Genomic DNA, 23,474 nt, shown 5'->3' on the forward strand with positions numbered 1-23,474 from the left:
AGACAGGTGTGCGTGGTGCCTCTGAAAAGCCCTGGGGCACACTGGCCAGGGTCCACATTGGCCAAGTCACAATGTCCATCCGCACTGAGTGGCAGAACAAGGAGCCTGTGATCGAGGCCCTCTGTGGGGCCAAGTTCAAGTTCCTTGGCCGCCAGAAGATCTACATCTCCAAGAACTGAGCGTTTACTAAGTTTAGTGCAGATGAACTGGAAAACATGGTGGCAGAAAAGCAGCTCATCCTGGATGGCGAGGGGTCACATATTACATATACAACCCTAATGGTGGCCCTCTGGACAAATGAGGGGCCCTGCCCTTATGAGAGCCTGGGGGCTGTCCCCTCCTTCCTCTTGCCCACCGATGAATCTTACGTTCCTGTCCAAAAAAAAAAATACTGACTTTGAAGTTATTACATAGAATATCCTTCATCCTAGATTTTTTGATCTATATGATATGTACTATGCTTAGTCGCACAGTCGTGTCCGACTCTTTGCGACCCCATGGACTGTAGCCTGCCAGGTTCCTCTGTCCATGGAATTTTCTAGGCAAGAATATTGGAGGGAATTGCCATTTCCTCCTCCTGGGGATCTTTCCCACCTAGGGATTGAACCTGTGTCTCTTGCATCTCCTGCATTGGTGGATTCTTTACACCGTGCCACCTGGGAAGCCCTCTTTGAGATATTTATATATGATATATATAGTTATGATATATATAGTTAATTTATTCCTTAATCCCATAGATTCCTTATAAAATAGAAATTATAGCCAGAGGTTATATTAGATTCAGGTTAAATTTTTTTCTAGCAAGAATACCTTATAATGATACTATATACTTGCTGTATTGAATCATGTCAGCACATACTGCTACATTGTCCCACTGTTAGTGATGCTGAGTTTGTTCATTTAATTAAGGTAGAAACTCCATTGTAAAGGTACATTGTCCTCTTTGTATTTTGTAAGCAGTTCATGGGGTGCTGCTTTGACACCACAAAAATTCTGTTTTCCAAGTTCCTTTCCATGATTTAATATCTGTTAATAATCCTTGCTGGATCACTCATTGCATATAATATAAAATGAAAAAGAAAAATGGTGAATTATTCATTCTTTGCTCCTTTTTTTCCCAAATATCACTGTGAACTTTTTCTCTGCTTATTCTTCTGCATGTAGAAGCACGCAAAACTGTACATACAGAAACATGTATGTACAGAAAACATGTACACACAGCAAACTACATACAGAAACATGTACACACAGAAAACTGTACACACAGAAACATGTATGTACAGAAAACATGTACACACAGAAAACTACATTCAGAAACATGTATGTACAGAAAACATGTACACACAGAAAACTACATTCAGAAACATGTATGTACAGAAAACATGTATACACAGAAAACTGTACATTTAGAAACATGTATGTACAGAAAACATGTACACACAGAAAACTATATATAGCAAAAGTGTACACTTCAGTGAATTGTCACAGATGAAAGCCATCATAGAGTCAATGCTCAGAAAAAGAAACAAAGTATTTCCAGCACTGTGAAAGCCTCTGTCCTGCTTTCTCCTAATCTCTGTCCCTAACCCCCAACCCCTAAGAGCTGTCATTAGTATATACTAGTTTTGCCTGCTTCTTATATTTATATAAATGAAGTCATGTAGTACATATACTCTTGTTCCTTCTTCTTTTGCTCAACTTTATGAAATTAATCCACATTGTTACAGGTATTTTCTTCATTTTTATTGTTGTGTGGTATCCCATTCTGTGGATATACCACATTGTTTATCCTGTTGACTTGTCATTGGCTATTAGTAATAGTACTGCTATGAATATTCTTATATCTTTGACTCAATTTTTAAATTTTATTTGTGTTACAATAAATTATAGTTGGGATTCTTTTTGGTGCTCAAGTTGTCCCAAATATGACCAAATTATGTCTTTTTGACATGGCCCCCCGTTAGTCTTTGAGTACTAGCCTGATATGTAGTATAAAAAGATGCCTTAGGCTCCTTTTGTATTTCCCCTGCCCCAGACGTGAAATCAGCTATTTTTTAAGGATTTCTAGTTCCTCTTAGGAGAAGGCAATGGCACCCCACTCCAGTACTCTTGCCTGGAAAATCTCATGGACAGAGGAGCCTGGTAGGCTGCAGTCCATGGGGTCGCTAAGAGTCGGGCACAACTGAGTGACTTCACTTTCATGCATTGGAGAAGGAAATGGCAACCCACTCCAGTGTTCTTGCCTGGAGAATCCCAGGGACAGAGGAGCCTGGTGGGCTGCCGTCTATGGGGTTGCATAGAGTCGGACACGGCTGAAGCGACTTAGCAGCAGCAGCAGCAGCAGTTCCTCTTAGTGAGGTTAGCAAGATCAGGATACTAGGTATGCTCACTGATGCTGGATGTCATTGTCATTAGACTCTTTCAGTATATAGAGCTAAAAATAAATTTAAAAAGAAAAAGTCTGTTCATAGTTTTATTTCCATTAGTTCACTTTTTAATGTCATCAGTTATCATGTCATTTTCCACCACTTAAAGGTACTCGAAGGTGTAAATTGAGACTATGAAAATCAAGTTTTCCATCTGAGAAATGTTTGTTCATCTTTCATCAATTTTTTATTATTACCAGAAGGATGCATGTTTGTTACAGAAATATAAGTAAGCAAGAAAAAGAAAATAGCAATTAGCTATAATTTGAACCATTTGTAACATTTTGGCATATGATTGGTTCTCCATATTCATGGATCTGAATCTGCAGATTCAACCACCCATGGATTAAAAATATTTGGGGAAAAAATTTTTAGGAAGTTCCAAAAGCAAAACTTGAATTTGCTGGTGCCAGCCAGAACTATTTACATAGCATTTACATTGTATTTACATTGTATTACATTACATTACAATGTACATTGTACATTGTATTATACATAATCTGGAGATGATCTAAAATATAAGGGAGGATGTATGAAGGTGGTGCAAATAGAACATCATTTTACTTAAGTGACTTCTGCATTGGCAAGTTTTGGTATTTATGCGGGAGTCTTGGAACCAGTCCCTGTTGGCTACTGAGAGAATGATTGTGTATCATAGTTTTCACAGATGAATATAGAGTTGATCCTTATTATTCACAGATTCCATGTAGGTGAATCTACCTATTTGCTAAAATTTGTCACCCCCTCCCAAATCAATACTTGAGGTGCGTTTACAGTCATTTGCAGACATGTGCAGAGCAGCAAAAAATTTGAGCCCCTCTACTTAAATTGTTTCCAGCTGGTGTCAAACAAGGTGATGTTCTACATTGTTTCAGCTCTCCTATAAACACGCAAGACAAGATTACATGTTGACCAGTTGACAAAAATGCTGTGACCAGGGGCTCAGAGGAACCTAATCCTGTGTCAACCCTAGGAGCAGCAGCTGGGTATTCACTAATTTAGTGTTGGCAGCAACTTTATAGGACATAGCTACTACAAATAATGAGGATCAACTGTGTATTTTAGTAGGCAAAAATGGGGTCCTAAGAAAGATTGTTTTTCATTGAAAGAGGAGTGAGAATATTTGATGCTTGTTTGTTTCCCTTAGGACAGCAGCGTTCTCGGATGCTAGCTACTCTTTTTAAGGATGAAAGGTGCCAGCAGCTTGCAGCTTATGGAATCCTAGAGAAAATGTACCTAGATAGGATCATCAGAGGAAATCAACTTCAAGAATTTGCTGCCATGCTGATGCCTCACCAGAAAGCAACTACAGCTGATGGTAATGACTGCTTCTTATAAGTATGTGGTAGTGAATATTCAGGTCATACTAGTGGAACACATGTTAAATTTGAAGAGTCTTGATATCTTTCTGTAATATTTTTATGTAATACTTGATAAAAAATGAATATTGACTGAAGATGAATATCATACATGGATATGAGTTTGAAATATAAGGGTAGACCTATTGGAAAGCATTTTTTGGAATATTTTTTTGGAAACTGAAAAGGCAGGAGAATTATAGGCTAGGCTTATAGCACCCGATTTTTTTAAAACTCAAACCATTTGGTAAGTACCTTAATGAATTTTAAACATCAGTTTGTAACAGAGCATAATTACCCAGTCCTATTTTAGGTAGAGCAAAATTGGGCACAGTAGCTTGCGCAAGCTTATTAAGGGGTAAGTGTTTCCAGTAAGAATAGAACTTGGTGTTGTGTTTCCTACTATTTGCTTAAGTCAGACTGTCTTTGCTGGGAAAGAATTTTTAATAGATGCTTGTTCATACATCAATAATTTTAAGTATGTTTATAGAGATTTTAAGGTAGCTTACAACAGTATCACACATGACTAAAAATATAGATGTAGACGACTAGAAATATGGAAAAGGTCAAGACAGACATGCAGATTTGTCACTCATTGCCTTGAATTCGCTGTCATCCCATATTGAAGAGAATCTAGCTGTATACAATTATTTATATAAGATTTGGCAAAAAGGTATATATATATACCTCACTAGTCACTGCCCTAGTTCCCAGATTTACTGAAGCAATTATATTGACCTATTGAATTTCTTTTATTTAATTGTACATTAAGAAACAAATAATTATCTTTCTGTCTAAAGGAGATAATTTATTCTATAGGATATTCTTTATGAAGATAGTGAGAAAAATTCCATTTCGGTCTTAGGATTAGTTGTGATTCTCCAAGCACTTGATTTAATTTAAGTAATGTGAGTTGATAAACTGATTGATTTTCTTAATTTGATAGGCTGCTAGAAAGTTTAAAAAATTAAACTTGTAGCCCACCTGTAATGGGTATGTTTTGACCATTGCTATTCTTTTCTTTTTTAATTTTAAGTTTTCTTGTCTCCTGTGTATTCTGAGTAACTTTAATAAATTCTTTTGCAGGAAGTTATCTGATAAAAGCTAAATAAATAAGAAAAAGTTTCTAGAACTGATATAGTTAAACTTCAGATTTGACTTTGTGCTTTCTGGCCAAAGGAAAAAAAAATAAAATTAGATTACTCTTCTAAAATGAGGGATTCTAACTAGGATCTCTGAGAATGCAAATGATTTTCAAATTTCTCGCAGGAGACTGTGTATATAGGACAGGCATTTTGTCTTCTTCTTCCATTTTAGCCTTTGTTACTTTATTTATTTTTTGTGGCCATCTTTGTTTATTGTCATTACAACCCCTAGGCTGGCAATCTTGAGACATAGTGTTGTTGTTGTTATTACAATTCAGTGGTTTTGGTATATTCCCAGGGTTTTGCAGTGTTGCTGCTAAGCTATTTTCTACTCTGTAGATTTGCCTATTCTGATCATTTCATATAAATGGAATCATACAAGATGTGATCTCTTGTGACTGGCTTCTTTCACTTAGCTTGATGTTTCCAAGGTTCATCTGCATTATAGTGTGTATCAGTACTTCATTCACTTTTATTGCCAAGTAACATTGTGTTACCTCATTTTATTTCATCAGTTGATGGACATTCAGATTCTGTTGTGAACATTCATGTAAAAGTTTTTATATGGACATAGGTTTTTAATTTTTAAAATTCTCTTGGATATATATCTAGGAGTGGAATTACTGGGTCATATGGTAGCTAATGTGTGTACAAAAACTTTTACATGAATGTTCACAACAGCCTTATTAATAGACAAAAACAACCTAAATGTCCATCAACTGATAAAGAGGTGTGCTGCAGTCCATGGGGTCATAAAGAGCTCGACATGACCGGGCAGCTGAATAGCAACAGCAGCATGGTAACTATGTTTAGTCTTTTGAGAAGCTGCCAGACTCTTTTCCTCCAGTTTACATTCCTGTGTGTGAGGGTTCCATCTTCTCCATGTTTTCTCCCACAGTTGTTATTATCTGTCTTTTTGATTGTCTTCCTACCCGCTAGTCATCCTAGTGGGTATGAAGTGTGGCATCTTGTTATGGTTTTGACTTGCATTTCCCTGAGGGCTTAATGATGTTGAACACCTTTGCATATGCTTATCGGCCACTTTTAAATTGGGTTATTGGTTTTTTTATTATTAAATTTTGTGAATTCTTATATATTCTAGATGTTATCATTGCCAGATAAGTATCTTCTCCCATTGTATGTGTTGTTTCTTCACTGTTGATGGTATCTTTTGAAACCCAAAAGTTATTAATTAATTTTTATGAGATCCAGTTTATGTTTTTTCTTTTGTTGCTTGTGCTTTAAGTGTTGTATCTAAAAGGCTGTTGCCTAATCCAGGGTCATAAAAAGTTGGTCTATTTTCTTCTAGAAGTTCTATAATTGCAGCACTTACATTTAGGTCTTTGATTAATGTTAAATTAATTTTTGTATGTGGTGTGAAGTAGGGGTCCAACTTTACTTTGCCTGTGAATATTCAGTTGTCCTAGCACCATTTGCTGGACTCTTATTTCCCCACTGAATTGCTTTGGCATCTTTGTTGACAATCAGTTGACTGTAAATGTGAGTTTATTTCTGGACTCTACATTCCGTTCCCTTATTCTTATGTCTGTCCTCACACCAGAATTCCCCAGTCTTGATTACTGTGTCTCAGTAGTAAAATCAGAAAATTTGAAATCAGAAAATCAGAAATTTTGAGCCTTCCAGCTTTGTTCTTTTTCAACATTGTTTTGGCTCCTCTGGGTCCTTTGAATTTCCATGTGAATTTTAAGATGAGTTTGTCAGTTTCTGTGAAGAAGCCAGCTGGGATTTTGTTAGGGACCGCACCGAGCCTATAGATCAATTTGGGGAATTAACAATATTAAATCTTCCATATTTTCCTATTTATTTAGGTCTTTATATTGGAAAGTGGCTAAGAGTAGATCTTAAAAGTCCTTATCACAAGAAAAAAATTATAACTGTGAGGTGCTGACACTAGTTAACGAAACTGGTGATGATCATTTCACATTGTGTACATACATCAACTCACTGTGTTATACACTTTAAAGGAATACAATGTTACGTGTTAATTATATCTCAGTAAAAGGGAAAAAAAGAATTGGGTGAGCCCAGCAGTCTAACACTTTGAGGATGGGGCCTTAGGTCCAGAACTCTGTCAGGCCCTGTTTTGTCCTTCTTAGGGGAAGATCCTATGCCTGATATCTCACGAAGGGATCTTGGCTTCCAAACATTTCTCACATTTGCCTCAGTACAGTGCTTGTGCAGTGCCCAGAGGAATAGAGACAGTCCCATTGCTCTGTATGTTTTGACTTATCAACCTTACAGAACAGGTTGCATGATTGTTTTGCTGTTGCTGGCTGATGAAATTTGTGCTTATAGCAAGAGAAGAGAAGGCAATGAAGCTGCTAACTAGTCCGAGGAAGCAAATCCAGAAATCCAGAAATCCAGAAATCCCAAATCCAGAGGACTAAATAAATCTGTTCAGCTAATAAGTAACTACTTGCCAGTCATCTTCTAAATGTTATTTTTATTTAATTGTATGATTCCAAATGTACCAATTAGGGCATCTTGGTTGCTTTTAAAATGTTGATAAGAATAAAGACAATGATTATGAATTATTACATGTCTGGAAAATTTTTTTTTTTAAAAAGATGCATCTTTTAAGAGTGTAAACCTAGTTTCAAAATTATAACTTTCTTATTTATATTTAAGGTTCTAGCATCTTGGACAGAGCTGTTATTGAACACAATTTATTGTCTGCAAGCAAATTATATAATAATATTACCTTTGAAGAACTTGGAGCCCTTTTAGAGATTCCTGCAGCTAAGGTATTTTCTTATTTCCAATACGTAAATAGGAAGTTAGACTAAATCATTGGTATAAAGAGAAAATAAAATACATACAGTTGGACCTTAATAACTGTGGATGAAAAATTTGTGGATATGGAGGGGGCCAGCTGTATTCATTGTACTACTCCATTTTATGTAAGGGTCTGGAGCCTCTGTGGATTTTGGTAGACAGGGCCCTCATGGAACCAACCCTGCAGGGCTGATATTGAGGGATGACTATAATCGGTAAATATTGTATGCATTGTATGTATGCAATAAAAATATACATAAAAAGCCTCAGATAAATGCAAGTAAATTATTTGAATGTTAAAATAGTACTATAATGGAATTAATTATCTTTGGTTTTGGATTTTTTTTAAGTTGTAATTCATGGTAAAGTGACCTAGAATGGAAATCTTAAAGGGGTTCCAGGTTATGATTCCCATTTTGTAAGAATATCTTTGTTTCATATCTGTTCAAATCCACTTCAGAGTGGTTTCTGATTTTTAACTAACATTTGCCTCAATTCTTTTTCCTGCCCTTTAATGACTATGGTAATACTATAAGCTATTCTGTTGTAACTTCTGTGGTTGATTTAACTTAAGAAGTTGGCTGCATTATTAGGGAGTTGACTTCATTCTTAGTCATGATAAGGTTTGGTTGGCTATGTATAAATTCCGGACAAGTGTCGGTGTTATTTAGAGGGTATTTCCGGTGTCATCTAGAAAACATTCTCTTAATTTTAAATAACAAAAGCAAGCAATCAACCTTACTTTTACTAACTTGTAGACCTTAAAGTCATGCAGTTATGGTCACATCCCCTTTAATCTGTTAGAAAATACTAAATTAAAATTTCACTAACATAGTTCTTTTACATGTATGCATTTAATACACAGTAAAGGCAGTGGAACCATTTTGGAACCAAGCCTTTAGTTACCATTAATAGATGCTTTCTTCTTAGGCTTTGAGGTGTGACTCCTTGCTGAGACTAAGGGAAGTGAATATATTTTTAGCAGTAAATGCTAGTCACAGTCTGTTCAGGAGTGAATTAGGGTTGATTATGAACATGATCAGAATTACTATAAAGACTGTCACAACCCAGTTTTCTTAACAGACAGTAAGCATGAAGTATGTCTTTAGGAATTAGAGGACCTTCTGCTCCCCTTTAATTGTTTTTTAAGTCCTTTCATTTCCCTGTTAAATTTGAACACTCTTCCTCCTTTCAGTTTTTCCTTCAAAAAAACTACTGTCTTAAATAGTTTTGGGGGTAATAATGTGAAAACTGAAATGAAATAGAATAAGAAAAGCTAAGGATTTTTTTGAGGTGTGGATCCCAGAGAGAAGAAAAATAGTGAGTTTGATTTTGAGCAGAGAGAAAAATTGCTAAGAGGGCTAGGTGCTTGTTCAAAATCTTACAAGAGAAACAGATCCCAGTTAGTGTAAAATAATGGATTGTACCCAGAAAGAATTGGGGGATTAAATAGGCAGATTTACAAGATTTGTTCTGTAATGAACGGCAGATGAATGCATACATAAGGCTTAGTGATGATCAGTTAACCCAAAAGCTTTCAGTTCTGTTGATGAGCATGTGTGAATAACTCGATATGATAATTAAAATGTCTAAGAGGTTTTTTTTGTTTTAAACAGGCAGAAAAGATAGCATCACAAATGATCACAGAAGGACGTATGAATGGATTTATTGATCAGATTGATGGAATAGTTCATTTTGAAAGTAAGAAGTTTTGCTTGGTTATAGCATGATGAAATGACAGTGTTGTGTATTTGTGATTAAAACATGCTGAGTGAGCAATTACCGAGCATTTTCCTTTGACCCAGAATCTTACTACTGGAATGAACTTATTTCCCAGAGAAGTTGTTGTTGTTGTTGTTGTTCAGTCACTCAGTCAGGTCCGACTCTTTGTGACCCCATGAACTGTAGCATGCCAGGCTTCCCATCCTTCACCATCAGCAGGAGCTTGCTCAAACTCATGTCCATCGAGTTGGTGATGTCATCCAACCATCTCATCCTCTGTCGTCCCCTTCTCCCGCCTTCAATCTTTCCCAGCATCAGGGTCTTTTCCAATGAGTCAGTTCTTCGCATTAGGTGGCCAAAGTATTGGCGCTTTCCTTTAGGATTGACTAGTTCAATCTCCTTGCAGTCCAAATGCAAGGAGGAAAAATTGAAACTGGGATTGTTATATTCATTCATTTACTCACCAAACATTTATTGACTGCATACCATGTAATGGGCGTGTAGAAAGGACAGTTGCATTTCCTATTCAACAGCTCACTGAACTGATGGAGGCAGACAGATAAGTAGATCTCGCGACTTTCTCGTTTGTCTTAATACCTCTGCAGCCCGTCTTCCCACCTCATTTGTGCCCTGGACCTTACTGCACCAGAACCATTCTGCTTGGACAGTTATAACTTGAAATACCCTACTCTGGCCATGGCCTTTCCCCAGCCTTTTTAGTGGTCTTTCTCAGGTATGTCTGCTTTACCTTGACTGCACTGGAGCCTTCCGTCTGTGACTTTCACTTTCCTCCTGTCATCCTAGCCCTTTTAAATTCTTTTAATTTATTTTATTATTTTAAAAAGTTGTTTATATTTGGCTGTGCCAGTCTCAGTTGTTTATATATTGGCTGTGCCTTGTTGTGGCATGCAGAATCTTTTTTTTTTTAAGTTGCAGCATATGAACGCTTTCGTTATGGCATGTGAGATCTAGTTCCATGACCAGGGATTGAACCCGGGTCCCCTGCATTGGGAGTACAGAGTCTTACCCACGGGATCTCCAGGGACGTCTCCCTTTTTAAAGTTTTGCCTTTCTTCCTATCCAGCTTAGAGTTCATGGTTCATCATTTCAGTTATTCTTTTGCAGAGGCCCCAGATCACTTGTCTCCTAACTTTGTTCCTGCTGTCCAGCAGGTCTTCACCTTGAATGACCCCATCCTTCAGCTTTTCCAGACCTGTCCTTGAGTAGCTAAACTAGGGTTGCTGGAGAAGAGTCAGAGTCTCAGATTGATTGATACTGCTGCAGATCCAGGGTCCTGGGTTCTCGACTCTGCCTGGGATTCTTCATACATTTCTCTGGTCCACTCTTTTTCCCTACTCTGCAGTGACCGTTTCAGATTTCAGTTTCCTAAATCTCTGACTTTTGTCCTCCTTCACTCAGAAGAAAACTGCATTTCCTATTCATAGGGAGAGGGAAAAAAAGCTATTCATATGAAATTATCTTAACTTCTTTATCAGATTTATAAACTCCTAAATGTTAAATATAGATTGAATTTTGTCTTTTTCTTCTTTCGTGTTTTACTGGAGATGGTTTCCATCTCGCTTTCTAGTTCTTCCACTTGGGATCCCTTCTGAACTCTGCCACTCCCTACCCCCAACAGAAATCTTTTTAAAGAACTTGAGCTTAGCAATTATCTTGTACATTTTCATCCTTTTTTCCCCCACTTTGTTGGCTTCTTTCTATCAATATTTAAACATACTCGGGTCTCTTCCGTTTTAATCCTTTTATCTTTCAGGCTTCATCTTGGCTTTACATCATGTTGAATAGGGTTGGCCACTTACTCCTTTTTGATTGCCCCCCACCCCCTTGACTTCTGTCCATCTCCTTCACCATGTTCTCCTGCTTCTCCTCCTTTTTCTCCAGGTATTCCTCCCAGCCATCTCTGTAGACTCTGTAGTGCTTTACATTTAAATATTGGGGCTGCTTAGGACTTACTCCTCGGCCTTTTTCTCCTCGCTCTGCTGAGTTACCCTACTAACCTGGTACCCTCTCATCTACTCCTATTGATCCATCTCTATGCAGACAATACTTAGATTTCTAGTGTAAGTTTCTCTTCTGAGTGTCAGACTTAGTGGCTCTAATTGACAAGTAGGTGTTTCCCACCTGACTGCTTCCTGGGCATCTCAGAAGGAACATATCCAAAACCACATTCACCATTTCCCCTCCCTGCCTGCCTCTCAGAACAACCAACCGGCTATCCAGAACTAGAGTGTTTACTTTATCCAGCACCCTTGTCCTTGACCCCTTCTTTTCTTTGCTGCCCAGAATCCTTTCAACTTTCTGTCTTATGTGTATCTAGAATCCACATACTTTTCTTCATTTGTTCCTGTCACCACTCTATTCTAAGCTCCTATACCCTCTTTTGGGCTTAAGAAATAGCCTCTTAACTTTTTTCTCAGGTCTGCAATTGCTCCTTTCTAGTCCCATTGCCCTGCTATAGCCAGAGTGATTGTGATCTTTGAAAAATCCAAACAGGCAGAAAAAAGAAATAAAAACCAAATGATTCAATGTTACTCTATTCCATTACATGCTGGTTGAATGGTTTCCCCATTGCTTGTAGAGTAAAATTCTGCAAAGTCTCCAAAAGATCGTGCATGACCCTTTATGATTTTCTCTTTCCAGTCCAGCCCATAGGTCTTTTTGTTTTCTTTATCATTGTAAGTTCCTTCCCACATCAGACATTCCAGAATAGCCATCCCTTCACAGCCAGCCTCTCCAGTCATCTTCTATTTGTCCCCGTGTCTTAGTTTCAACAGAGTTAATCAATAATGATTTTCCTGACTCCTCAGTTTAGGAGTAGCTCTAAGTTATATGTTCTTGTCACCCTGAATTTCTTGCTAGCATAATTATTTCCATTTCTGTAGCTCTTTGTCTAAATGCCTGTTTCTGTTACCAAGCTCAGCTTCCTAGTGATCAATCTTAAGTGTTTCTTGTTCTCTATAGTATGTCCAACATCTTTTCCAGTGCCCTGCTTATTGTAAGTGGGAAATAAATAATTATTGAATTAACAAATACACTATATGATGAATAGTATAGCAGAGGGCTCACCAAGTAAAAGAACAATTTAAATTAATGTCTGCCAACTTGATAGGATATGGAATATTTTCCTTTCTAATTTTCTTAGATTAAAAAAATTACAATGGTAAATCTGCTGTTATTAAGAAGTAAATATTATACCAATGACTTCAGGAAGAGTCTGTAATATCTTCACTTTCTCTTGCATTCCTCTAACCCCACCTGTCTGGCACAACTAGTATCAGTCTGAAATCTTGTCTGTCTTTCTACATGCTTATATAGATAAGTAAAAAAAGGTAGGGACTTTAAAAAATGGCGTCCTACCTTAAAGTGCATAGTATTCTACAAAGTGTTGTTTTTTTTTTAAGTTAATGTACCATGAACATATTTTCAAGTCGCTAGATATAAAATCTAATTTATTTGTTTTAATAGTTGTGTGGTTATTTCATGGAGTTCAGTTCTTCACCTGTAGATAGACATTCAGGTGGTTTCCTTGTGCAAATCTTTAAATCCTGGGACACTTAGTTCTCTAGAACGAAGTCTCAGAAGTTACATACTTTGATGCTTCAGAGGATATATGTATTTTGATTAATAGCTACTACCAGTTTGTTTTCCAGAGAGCTGTAGCCATTTACACTTCCACCAACATGAGAGAATGAATCTTTAACAATTGGATATTCTCTTTCTTTTTATCTTTTGCCAGTTGTTGGGGGAAAATACTGCATTATTGTCTTACTGTACATTTCCTTGGCACTGGTGAAGTTTAAATCTTTCCATGTATTGGTCATTAGCGTTTTCTTGTCTGTGAATTGACGTTATTTTTTTCTTACACATTTCCTTCCTTTCTTCTCCATACCTTTCCTATATCAATGTTACAGATACTTTTCTCATTCTATCAGTTGTGTTTCTATTAGGCAATGTGTACCATAAACCCTAACCCCAGACACATTTAAAAGCTTTTTTTGTAGCCAAATATGTCCACTTTTAATTTTATGACTTTTGTGTTTTCTGTATTGAGTAAGAAAGTCTCCTTCACTTTGGGGTTAAATTAATATTTAAAGTTTCTTTAGTATTTTATTTGTTGTTTTATATTTACAAATTCAGTCTGTAGTTCATTTTTGTGTATAATTTAAAGTCATGGTCTAGCTGGTTTTTTTTTTTAAAAGATAGATTGCCAATTATGTGAGTACCATTTATTAAATAAAGCATCCTTTCTGATCTTTGGAGTGTATTAGGTTTCACGTGATGAATTGTAAAGAACCCCACTGCCAGTGCAGGAAATGCAAGAGACGCGGGTTTGATCCCTGAGTCGGGAAGATCCCGTGGAGTAGGGCAAGGCAACCTGCTCCAGTATTATTGCCCGGAGAATCCTATGGGCAGAGGAGCCTGGTGGGCTACAGTCCTCAGGGTTGCAAAGAGTCGGACACGACTGAAGCAACTTGGCATGCACACAGGTTTCACAAATTAGTTTGGATCTCTTTCTGTACTCTTTTCAGTTCCGTGGATCTGTAACAATATTAGGTAACAAATTTATAGTAGATTTTACTGTTGATAGAACAGACCCTATCCCTCCACTACTATTTTTTAATTGAGTTGAGATTCACATATGTGAGATTAATCATTCAGTATCATTTAGTATGTTTACAGTGTTGTACAACCAACATCTCTGCCTGATTCCAGAACAGTTTTATCTTCTCAAAAAGAAGCCCCATGCCCCTTAAGCACTTGCTCCACATACCTCTCTCTCTCCAGCCCCTAGCAGCTCATTTCTGTTGTCTCTGTGGATTTACCTGTTCTGGATATTTGATACAAATGAAACCATACAATATGTGACTTTTTAGCTTCTTTCACATAATGTAGTGTTTTCAAGTTTCACTCATGTTATAACATGTAGTCAGTACTTCATTCCTTTTTAAGGCTGAATAATACTTAGTTGTGTAGATATACTATAATCCTGCCCCTGTTTTTAATTTTCAAAATTATTTTGGCTATTCTCAAACATCAGTTTTTCCATATTAACTTTAGTAATTTTATCTTGTTCAGGAAGCAAAACAGAGAAAGGGGGGATCCCCTGTCTTGGAAATTTCTTTAAATTTATGTATTAATAGAAAAGGACTGATATTTTTAAGATACTACATCTTTCCAGCTGGAAATGTGATTTGTATCTACTCAAGTTATTTTATGTCCTTTATTCAGATTTTGTAGTTTTTTTTCCCTTCATTAATTCTGTGCCCAAATGTGTAAATGTTGGTGCTGTTTTGGATGGAGCTTGCTCCCTAGTTTTTCATTTCTAACTGCAGATTGCCGTGCAGAGAAAAGCCTGCTAGATCATGAAGTTTTTTGTTTGGAGTTTAAATATTAAAATATTCTTTAGAGTCCAGTAGAATCCCAGGGATGGGGGAGCCTGGTGGGCTGCCCTCTATGGGGTCACACAGAGTCGGACATGACTGAAGTGACTTAGCAACAGCAGAGACAGCGTGGAGTAGATAAATAGACTTACTTTCCCCAGTAGGTGGCAGTGTCTTATGAAGGTATAAAGTGAAAGAAAGTGAAAGCCACTCAGTCCTGTCCGACTCTTTGTGACCCCACAGACTATATAGTCCATGGAATTCTCCAGGCCAGAATACTGGAGTGGGTAGCCTTTCCCTTCTCCAGGGGATCTTCCCAATCCAGGGATCAAACCCAGGTCTTCTGCGTTGCAGGCAGATTTTTTACCAACTGAGCTAAAAGGGAAGCCCAAGAATACTGGAGTGGGTAGCCTATCCCTTCTCCAGTGGATCCTAAGGTATAAACTGAGTGAGGTGCTTTAACTTCAGTGAAGTCATCTTACTGTTGTGGCTGAGGTGGTTTGGTTGGTTTTATTTTGTGTATTTTTGTCTTCTTTTGTTTTATACTCTGTGCCAGTGATTGGAGTACTTTTCTTAACTGTTGCTTAATTACTTTAATTTTATCAGCCAAGAGTTTTGAAGTAAACTTTTAAAAATCAGTGTTTGTGTATTTTGTCTTCTAACTCACATTCACTGTGGTTGCAAAGGAGTAACCTCAGCTTTGTACATTCTTCCTTTTTTCTTTAGCACGAGAAGCCCTGCCAACATGGGACAAACAGATCCAGTCACTCTGTTTCCAAGTGAATAACCTTTTGGAGAAAATTAGTCAGACAGCACCAGAATGGACAGCACAAGCCATGGAAGCCCAGATGGCTCAGTGACCCCTTGCAGACCGTCTGTGCACACTACATCTTTCTCCACGTTGTACGGATTCATTTCACTCTCTCTCAAAAACATTTGCATCATGACCTTACGTATTTCAATCCCTTTTATGCTGGATTCTATTTAAAGAAGACATTATTAGAGCAGGAAGTACAAGCATTTAAAAATATGTAGTTCCCATTTATTCAGGGTCTCTGTGTATCAAGCTAACTCCGATGTTTTGAAAGCTTTTTCTTTAAACAGAGTAAGTGAAATATCTGTGGCTAAGAAGTTTGGGATTTGTGATAACTTTGTAGTCATGTAAAAATAAGTGCTTTGTGCCTCTCCACATGTGGTTATTCTAATAAATGGAGAAGTGAGCCAAATAAAAGTAGTATTTTTGTTTTTAATTAGTGAATAGTGCTTTGTTCCTTTTCCCTTTCACTTAAGCAGACAATCATTTATCCCATATGCAAGAAATGAAAAGATAAGCCAAAAAGCCTCTTCCCTAGGTATTCACAGTCACAGAGCCAAGAGTCAGCACGTGAAATACTTGTACCAAGTCTGAGAGCACACAGTGGGGAATTTTTTATTTAGCAGAGAAGGGTCAGCAAAGACTCCTCAGAATCATTCCAGCCTTCGTTCATAGACAAAATGGGGAAAGACTTTTAAAAAAGAGTCTGTAGGCAACTACCGGTTTCAACTCAAACATGTAAGGAGCTCAAGTAGTCACTCCATCCTCACAGCAAGAAAAGGCTTAACAGGTGGAAAAAAATCAATTCCTTTTCTTAGATCCACCAGAGAATTGAGGTCACAGGGCACACCACCACTCCCAAAACTGGAGAAATAAAGAGTCACAGTAGAGGTCAGCTTACCAGGAGCAGACCAGCTTGGGCCAGTAACTGGTGAATAGTGAAATGGTAACTTGGACAAATTACTGGAGGCTAACTATGGGCTAGGACTTCTGTGGTGGCTCAGTGGTAAAGAATGCCTGCAATGCAGGAGATGTGGGTTAGATCCCTGCTTTGGGAAGATCCCCTGGAGAGGGAAATGGCAACCCACTCCAGTATTCTTGCCTGGGAAATCCCATGGACAGAGGAGTCTGGTGGGCTGCAGCCCATGGGGTTGAAACAATAGCAATAAGTTTGGATTGGCAGGACAGTTAAAACCCCCTGGCACTCCAGGAAGTTCTCGTGATTAAGATGAGGGATCCTCTTGTGTTTCAGGGGAGGAGACAGCAACTATTTTGAAGTACTTCCAGATCATTTTCCATGACAAAGGCCTGCCCTCTGAAGGAAATTACTCTACCAAGGCCTTATCTGACCTGGGGAAAAGCCAGCTGCATAATTTCAGTCCCTGTTAGCCTACTTGTGACACAACTTAGCAACTAAACAACAATTTTTATTTTTTTAGCTTTAGACAACATGTCAAGGACAGATGGGTAGTGTAATCAGAGAGATTGAAATTTCAGAACTATAAAATTTTAGGAATATATATAATTGGTACACTAAGAAAGGATGGAGAAAATGGAATCACAGTATTTTTAATTAAAACCAGAGCATCAACAACAAAAAATGTGAGGCAAAAACTGATAAAACGGCAAAGAGTAATAGATGAATCCACTATACTTGAAAACTTCAGCACCATTCTGTCAGCAGTGGACAGATTGAGCAGGCAGAAAGTTACTAAGTACGTAGTTGAACTCAATAGCACCATCAGTCAACTGGATCTAATCTGATATTTCTAAACGACATCCAACAACAGTACACTCGAGCTCGCATAGAACATTCACCAGAGTAGACCATATCCTGGGTCAGAAAACACACCTTTTTAATTAGTGAATAGAAATCATAAAATTAGTGAATAGAAATCATAAAATTTTATGCTCTCTGACCACAATGAAATGAAACTGAAAATAACAGAAACATAGCTGGAAATTTCCCCAAAACTTGGAGATTAAACAACATACTTCTAAATAACATTCAGATTAAAGAAGAAATCTCAAGAAGAAAATATTTTGAACTAAATGAAAATAAACATCAAAATTTGTGGGATGCAGTGCATGTGTTAGGAAAGAAGAAAGATCTAAAATCAATAAGTTTCCACAAGAGGAAACTAGAAAAAAAGAAAATTAAATCCAAAGTAAGCAGAAGGGATGAAATAATAAAAATCAGAGTAGAGTGTAAATCAGTGAAACTTGAAAACAGGGAGTTAATAAGAGAAAATCAATGAAATCAAAACCTGTTTCCTTGAAAACATGAATAAAATGGTTAACTCTAGCCAGACTAAGGTAAAAAGAGAAGACACAAATTACTAATATCAGAAATAAAGGGGGTCATAACTACAGATCCTATGAAGATTAGAGGAATAATTAAGGACTATTATAAATAGCTCTATGCTGATAAATTTGATAACTTAGATGATATGGACCAATTCTATGAGCGATATCTACCAATTCTCACAAGAAATAATCTGAATAGGCCTATAACTGTTAAATTTTTTAAATTAATAATTAAGAACCTTCCATAACGGAAAGCACTGGGCCCAGATGAGTTCACTACTGAATTTTATCAAACATTTAAGGAAGAAATCATACCAGTTCTCTACAATCTCAGAAAATAGAAGCACACAGAACACTTCTTCATTCATTTTTTTTTTAAGGCAAGCATCATCCTTTCACCAAAGCCAGATAAAGATATTACAAGAAAGGAAAACTGCAGTTCTGTATCTATCATGAATATGCAAAAATTCTTAACAAAATATTAGTGAGTCAGATCCAGCAATACATAAAAAGAATTATATGCCATGACCAAGTGGGATTTATTCCAGGTATATAAATTGTTCAACATTAAAAAATCAATTAATATACTTTATCACATCTATAAGCTATAGAAGAAAAGTTCTTTGATCATATCAATAAGTACAGAAAAAGCATGTTTATAAAACCCGACACCTATTCATGATAAAAAAAATTTCAAAAAACTAGGAATACAGAGGAATCTTCTCAATTTAATAAAGAATATGTACAAAAACCCTATAACTAGCATCATAAATGGTGAGAAACTAGATTGCTAGATTCTTTCCCCCTAAGATCAGGAATAAGGCAAAGCTGTCCACTCTCACCACTCCAATTTTTTTGGCCATGCCTGGGGGCTTGTGGAATCCCTCACCAGTAATTGAACCTGCACCCTTGGCACGGAAAGCACAGAGTCCTAACTACTGGACTACCAGGGAATTCCCTCACCACTCTTATTGAACATTGTATTATAAGTCCTGGGTGATGCCGTAAGACCAGAAAAGAAAGTTAACCTTAAATACAGATTGGCTGCAGATGGTGACTGCAGCCATGAAATTAAAGACGTTTGCTCCTTGCAAGAAAAGCTATGACCAATCCAGACAGCATATTAAAAAATGGAGACGTTACTTTGCTGACAAAGGTCCGTATAGTCAAAGCTATGGTTTTTCCATTAGTCATGTATGGATGTGAGATTTGGACCATAAAGAAAGTGCTGAAGAATTAATGCTTTTGAACTGTGGTGTTGGAGAAAACTCTTGAGAGTCCTTTGGACTGCAAGGAGATCAAACCAGTCCATTCTGAAGGAGATCAGCCCTGGGATTTCTTTGGAAGGAATGATGCTGAAGCTGAAACTCCAGTACTTTGGCCACCTCATGCGAAGAGTTGACTCATTGGAAAAGACTCTGATGCTGGGAGGGATTGGGGGCAAGAGGAGAAGGGGACGACAGAGGATGAGATGGCTGGATGGCATCACTGACTCGATGGACGTGAGTCTGAGTGAACTCCAGGAGTTGGTGATGGACAGGGAAGCTTGGCGTGCTGCAGTCCATGGCATTGCAAAGAGTCGGATATGACTGAGCGACTGAACTGAACTGGGAAGGAAGAAATAAAACTATCTCTGTTCACAGTTGACATGATTATCTATGTAGAAAATCTCAAGGAACCAGAAGAAAAAATTCTTGTAACTAATAAGCAGTTATAGCAAAGTTGCAGGATACAAGGTTAATATACAAAAGTCAGTTGCTTTCAGGACTTCGCTGGTGGTCCTGTGGTTATGAATCTGCCTTCCAATGCGGGGTTGCAGGTTTGATTCCTGGTCCAGGAACTAAGATCCTGTGTGTCGTGGGGCAACTGAGCCTACACGCTGCACCTACTGAGCCCGGTGCCACAGCTAGAGAAGCCTACACAGTGCAACGATAGGTCGTATATGCCGCAGTTAAGATCCCGAGCGCTGCAACTAAGACCCAGCACAACCAGATAGATATATTTTAAAAAGTCAATTGCTTGTATATATATATATATATATATATATATAAGTATATATATATATAAACAACAAGCATTTGGAATTGGAAATTTGAAATAAGTATGTGTGTTCGAAGTAGGGAAAACAGGAAATTTGGAGTGTGAAAACATGGTGATGGTGGGAGAATAGGCTAAAGAGGTGGATTGAGGTTACATCGTGAAGGATCAGGGAAATTTTTTTAGGATGTTTACAATTTTTTCATGGCAAGCAGTATACAGGATGAACTGGGGAGAAAGCAATGGGAGCTGGAGTTACTAGAGGCCGAGAAACTAATTCAGGAGCTATAAACATGATTCTCAAAAGACGTAATGCGGGCTTGGACTACATTCTTGGCAGTGGAGACAAAGAGGAGAGGACAGATTAATTCATTCAATAAACGATCTCTTCAGTTTAGTTGCTCGGTCGTATCCGACTCTGTGACCCCATGGACTGCAGCAGGCCAGGCTTCCCTGTCCATCACCAACTCCTGGAGGCTGCTCAAACTCATGTCCATTGAGTCAGTGATGCCATCCAACCATCTCATCCTCTGTTGTCCCTTCTCCTCTGCCCTCAATCTTTCCCAGCATCAGGGTCTTTTCCAGTGAGTCAGTTCTTGGTATCAGGTGGCCAAAGCGATTTGCATATGTATCTACTAGGTGTCAGGCATTTTTTTAGGCACTGCAGATACAGGAACAAACAAGATCATCCACTAGGGTTATCAAGTGGAGTTTAAGTGACAGAAGTTGGTGTCTGAGTAGATGTGAGGGGAAAGGAGAAGGGTGTGATGAGACAATTTAGGTTTCACCGATATCTAGATTTCTTACCTTGAAAACCTGGGTAGTGAAATTGTTTGACCTGTTGGGTAGAGAATGCGTAGGGGACACCAAGAAGCAGTTGTTTTGTAGTCAGTGGAAGAGACATTCTGAAAACCAATAGTAAGAGAAGAACTAGAAATACAGTCCTCCTTGGTGTATAGGAGGCATTTGAAGCTATGAGAGTAGATGATTCCCAGAAGACTAGGAGGTGTGAAAGAAATGGACCCAGGATAGAACCTTGCAAAACACCTACATCTATAAGGCAAGTGGAAAAAGGGGGCAAAGGACTCAAGTTTGAGTGCCTATTAAGTTCCAGGTGGTTTTACATTTTTTCTCACTGAAATCTCACAATATACTTATAGTGAAATATTTACTTACAGTAGATGTTTCTACTAATAGATATTTCTACTTATAGTAGATATTTCTACTAGTCTGAAGATTGCCTTGCCTGACCCTCCACCCCAACAAATGAAATGGACTCATAAGTGTAGGGGGAGAAAGAAAAGAAATTAGGAAGTGAGATTTTCAGCAGGGCAAAATGTTGCAGAGGATAAACAGGATGAGAAATGGGAAAAAAAGAAATGATGACTTCACACATTTATCTATCAGTTTTTAACCAAAATGGAATCATACTGAATTTGACAATTGAATTTTTATTATGTGCTTTGATACCTCATATGCAAAAGATAAAGTTAATGACACAACAATGAAACCATCAAGTCTGCGGTTGGGAAGCACAGCCTAGTGCACTGTTGCTTTGTCAGACTACAGCCCACCAGGCCCTCCGTCCACGGGATTTTCCAGGCAAGAGTACTGGAGTGGGGTGCCATTGCCTTCTCCGAATAATGCTTGTAGGTAACACGAAAAGGAGGGAAAGCGTTGGTTAAATGTTCTGTAAGTGTCTTAGAACAGGGGTCCCCAGCCTCCAGAATGTAATGCCTGATGATCTGAGGTGGAGCTGATGTAATAATAATAGAAATAAAGTGCACAATACTTCTCCTCCACCCACCCCACCCCACCTCACCCCTGTCCCCCGCCCTCTTTCATGGCAAAATTGTCTTCCATGGAACCGGTCCCTGGTTCAACAAGGTTGGGGAACCACTTTCTTAGAATAGTTGTCTGTAGTCTTTGTCTCTCTCTCTTAAACTTCTTAGATGAAAGAGAGCTGAATTGCTCTGGACCAAAATCTCCTGTTAGGAAAACAAACTGCAAGAACAAAATTATGATATTGACCCTTGGAATTGACTGATGACATGAAGACATTTTATTGAGAGCAAAGAACCGTAAAGAATCATGTAAAATCTTTTATTTGTTTATATTTTAAAATGTAATACAGAATTTATAAGCTGGAAAACTTAATAGCAAGGAGAAACTACGCTGGACCATTTAACAAAACTAAGGGATAACACTCCTTTGAAATAAAAATTCAATTTTTTTTAACCCCACTAATTGTGATTAAAAATATCAATTATATTTCAGTTGCAGAAAGTGGAAAAGCTGAAGAGGTGTTGATTTTAGTTGCTTCAGTAAGAGCTCTTCACTGGGTCAGGAGAGACCACAGAAGAAAGGGAAAAAAGGGAGCTCTTCACCTACGAGGGACACACAAAAAATATGGTTAAATTTCCTCAGTCTACTTTTTAATTTTTAATAAAGATTTAATTTTAGAATCATTTTAGATTTATAGAAAAGTTGCAAGAGAATTCCCATATACCTGCACCAGTTCCCTTACTGGCTAGCATCTTACTATGGTAGGTGTATCACAACTAATGAACCAATGTTGATAGATTATTAATCAAAGCCTGTTCTTTATTCAGATTGCTCAGTTTTTACATAATATCCCTTTGCTGTTCCAAGATTCCATTCAGATAGCATATTACCTTTACTGATTATGTTTCCTTAGGCTCCTCTCAACTGTGACTGGACCTTTCTTATTTCTGATGACCTTGACAGTTTTGAGGAGAATCTGCCTTAATTTTTGTATTTTGCAGAATGGGCCTCAGTTTTTTTTGTTGTTGTTCTTGTTTTTTTTTCTTTTTTTTGTTGGGCCTCAGTTTTTTTGTCTAATGTTTTTCTGATGGTTAGACTGGAGTTGTGGGGTGTTGAGAGGAAGACCACAGAGGTAAAGCGCCAGTTTCATCACATCATTTCAGGGCTACGTGCTATCAACAGGATACCACCAACGAGGATAACTGGCTAAAGTAATTTTGTCAGGATTTTCCACCTGGTTAGTCTTCCAAGGTTATACTCACCCCCCCCCACCCCCTGCCCCTCCCCCTTTTATACTGTACACTTTGAAAGTCACTATGCAAACCCATACTTAAGAGGTGGGAAATAAAGCTTTCTTTCCTTACAGGGAGGCATACCTTCATTAATTATTTAAAATTCTGTACTTCTGGGAAATTTGTCTATTCTCCCTTTTTAGTTGGTTCTTGTACCTCTTTGCCTCAGTCTGTTTTTAACATAAATCACATTATTCATTGATCTTTATCTTTTGATTCTCCCATTACAGATATTTGGAGATCTAAAGTTTTGTTGTCAATGAATAATGTTGGGTCCAAGCTGATGAGCAAGAGTCAGGACCATCAAGATATTTTTACAGCAAACCAGCTTAAAAATTCAGAGAAATAATTTCCTTGAAGGAAAAAAAAAAAAGCTCAGGTGCCAGGATT

General features: G+C 37.7%; 2 protein-coding genes across 8 annotated transcripts in view; one reads left to right on the top strand and one right to left on the bottom strand.

Annotated features, from left to right (window-relative positions):
- The window catches only part of COPS4 (COP9 signalosome subunit 4), a 38,851-nt gene extending 22,752 nt beyond the window's left edge, over positions 1 to 16,099 (top strand). For 4 of the 5 annotated variants that reach the window (XM_055588953.1, XM_055588955.1, XM_055588954.1 and 1 more), the window contains exons 7-10: positions 3,574 to 3,744; positions 7,579 to 7,694; positions 9,342 to 9,426; positions 15,576 to 16,099. In XM_055588953.1, the coding sequence (XP_055444928.1) occupies positions 3,574 to 3,744; positions 7,579 to 7,694; positions 9,342 to 9,426; positions 15,576 to 15,709 (506 nt within the window). In that variant the 3' untranslated portion in view covers positions 15,710 to 16,099. The remainder of the gene's footprint in view (positions 1 to 3,573; positions 3,745 to 7,578; positions 7,695 to 9,341; positions 9,427 to 15,575) is intronic. The other variant, XM_055588956.1, reaches the window with a different exon arrangement.
- A 5,998-nt stretch (positions 16,100 to 22,097) lies between these two features.
- PLAC8 (placenta associated 8) overlaps positions 22,098 to 23,474 on the bottom strand; it is a 33,778-nt gene continuing 32,401 nt past the window's right edge. For all 3 annotated transcript variants that reach the window (XM_055588958.1, XM_055588959.1, XM_055588960.1), the window contains exon 5: positions 22,098 to 22,394. The gene's annotated coding sequence lies outside the window, so the exon portion shown is untranslated. The remainder of the gene's footprint in view (positions 22,395 to 23,474) is intronic.

The sequence above is a fragment of the Bubalus kerabau genome, chromosome 7, assembly GCF_029407905.1.
Source record: "Bubalus kerabau isolate K-KA32 ecotype Philippines breed swamp buffalo chromosome 7, PCC_UOA_SB_1v2, whole genome shotgun sequence".
NCBI classification, from domain to species: Eukaryota; Metazoa; Chordata; class Mammalia; order Artiodactyla; family Bovidae; genus Bubalus; species Bubalus kerabau.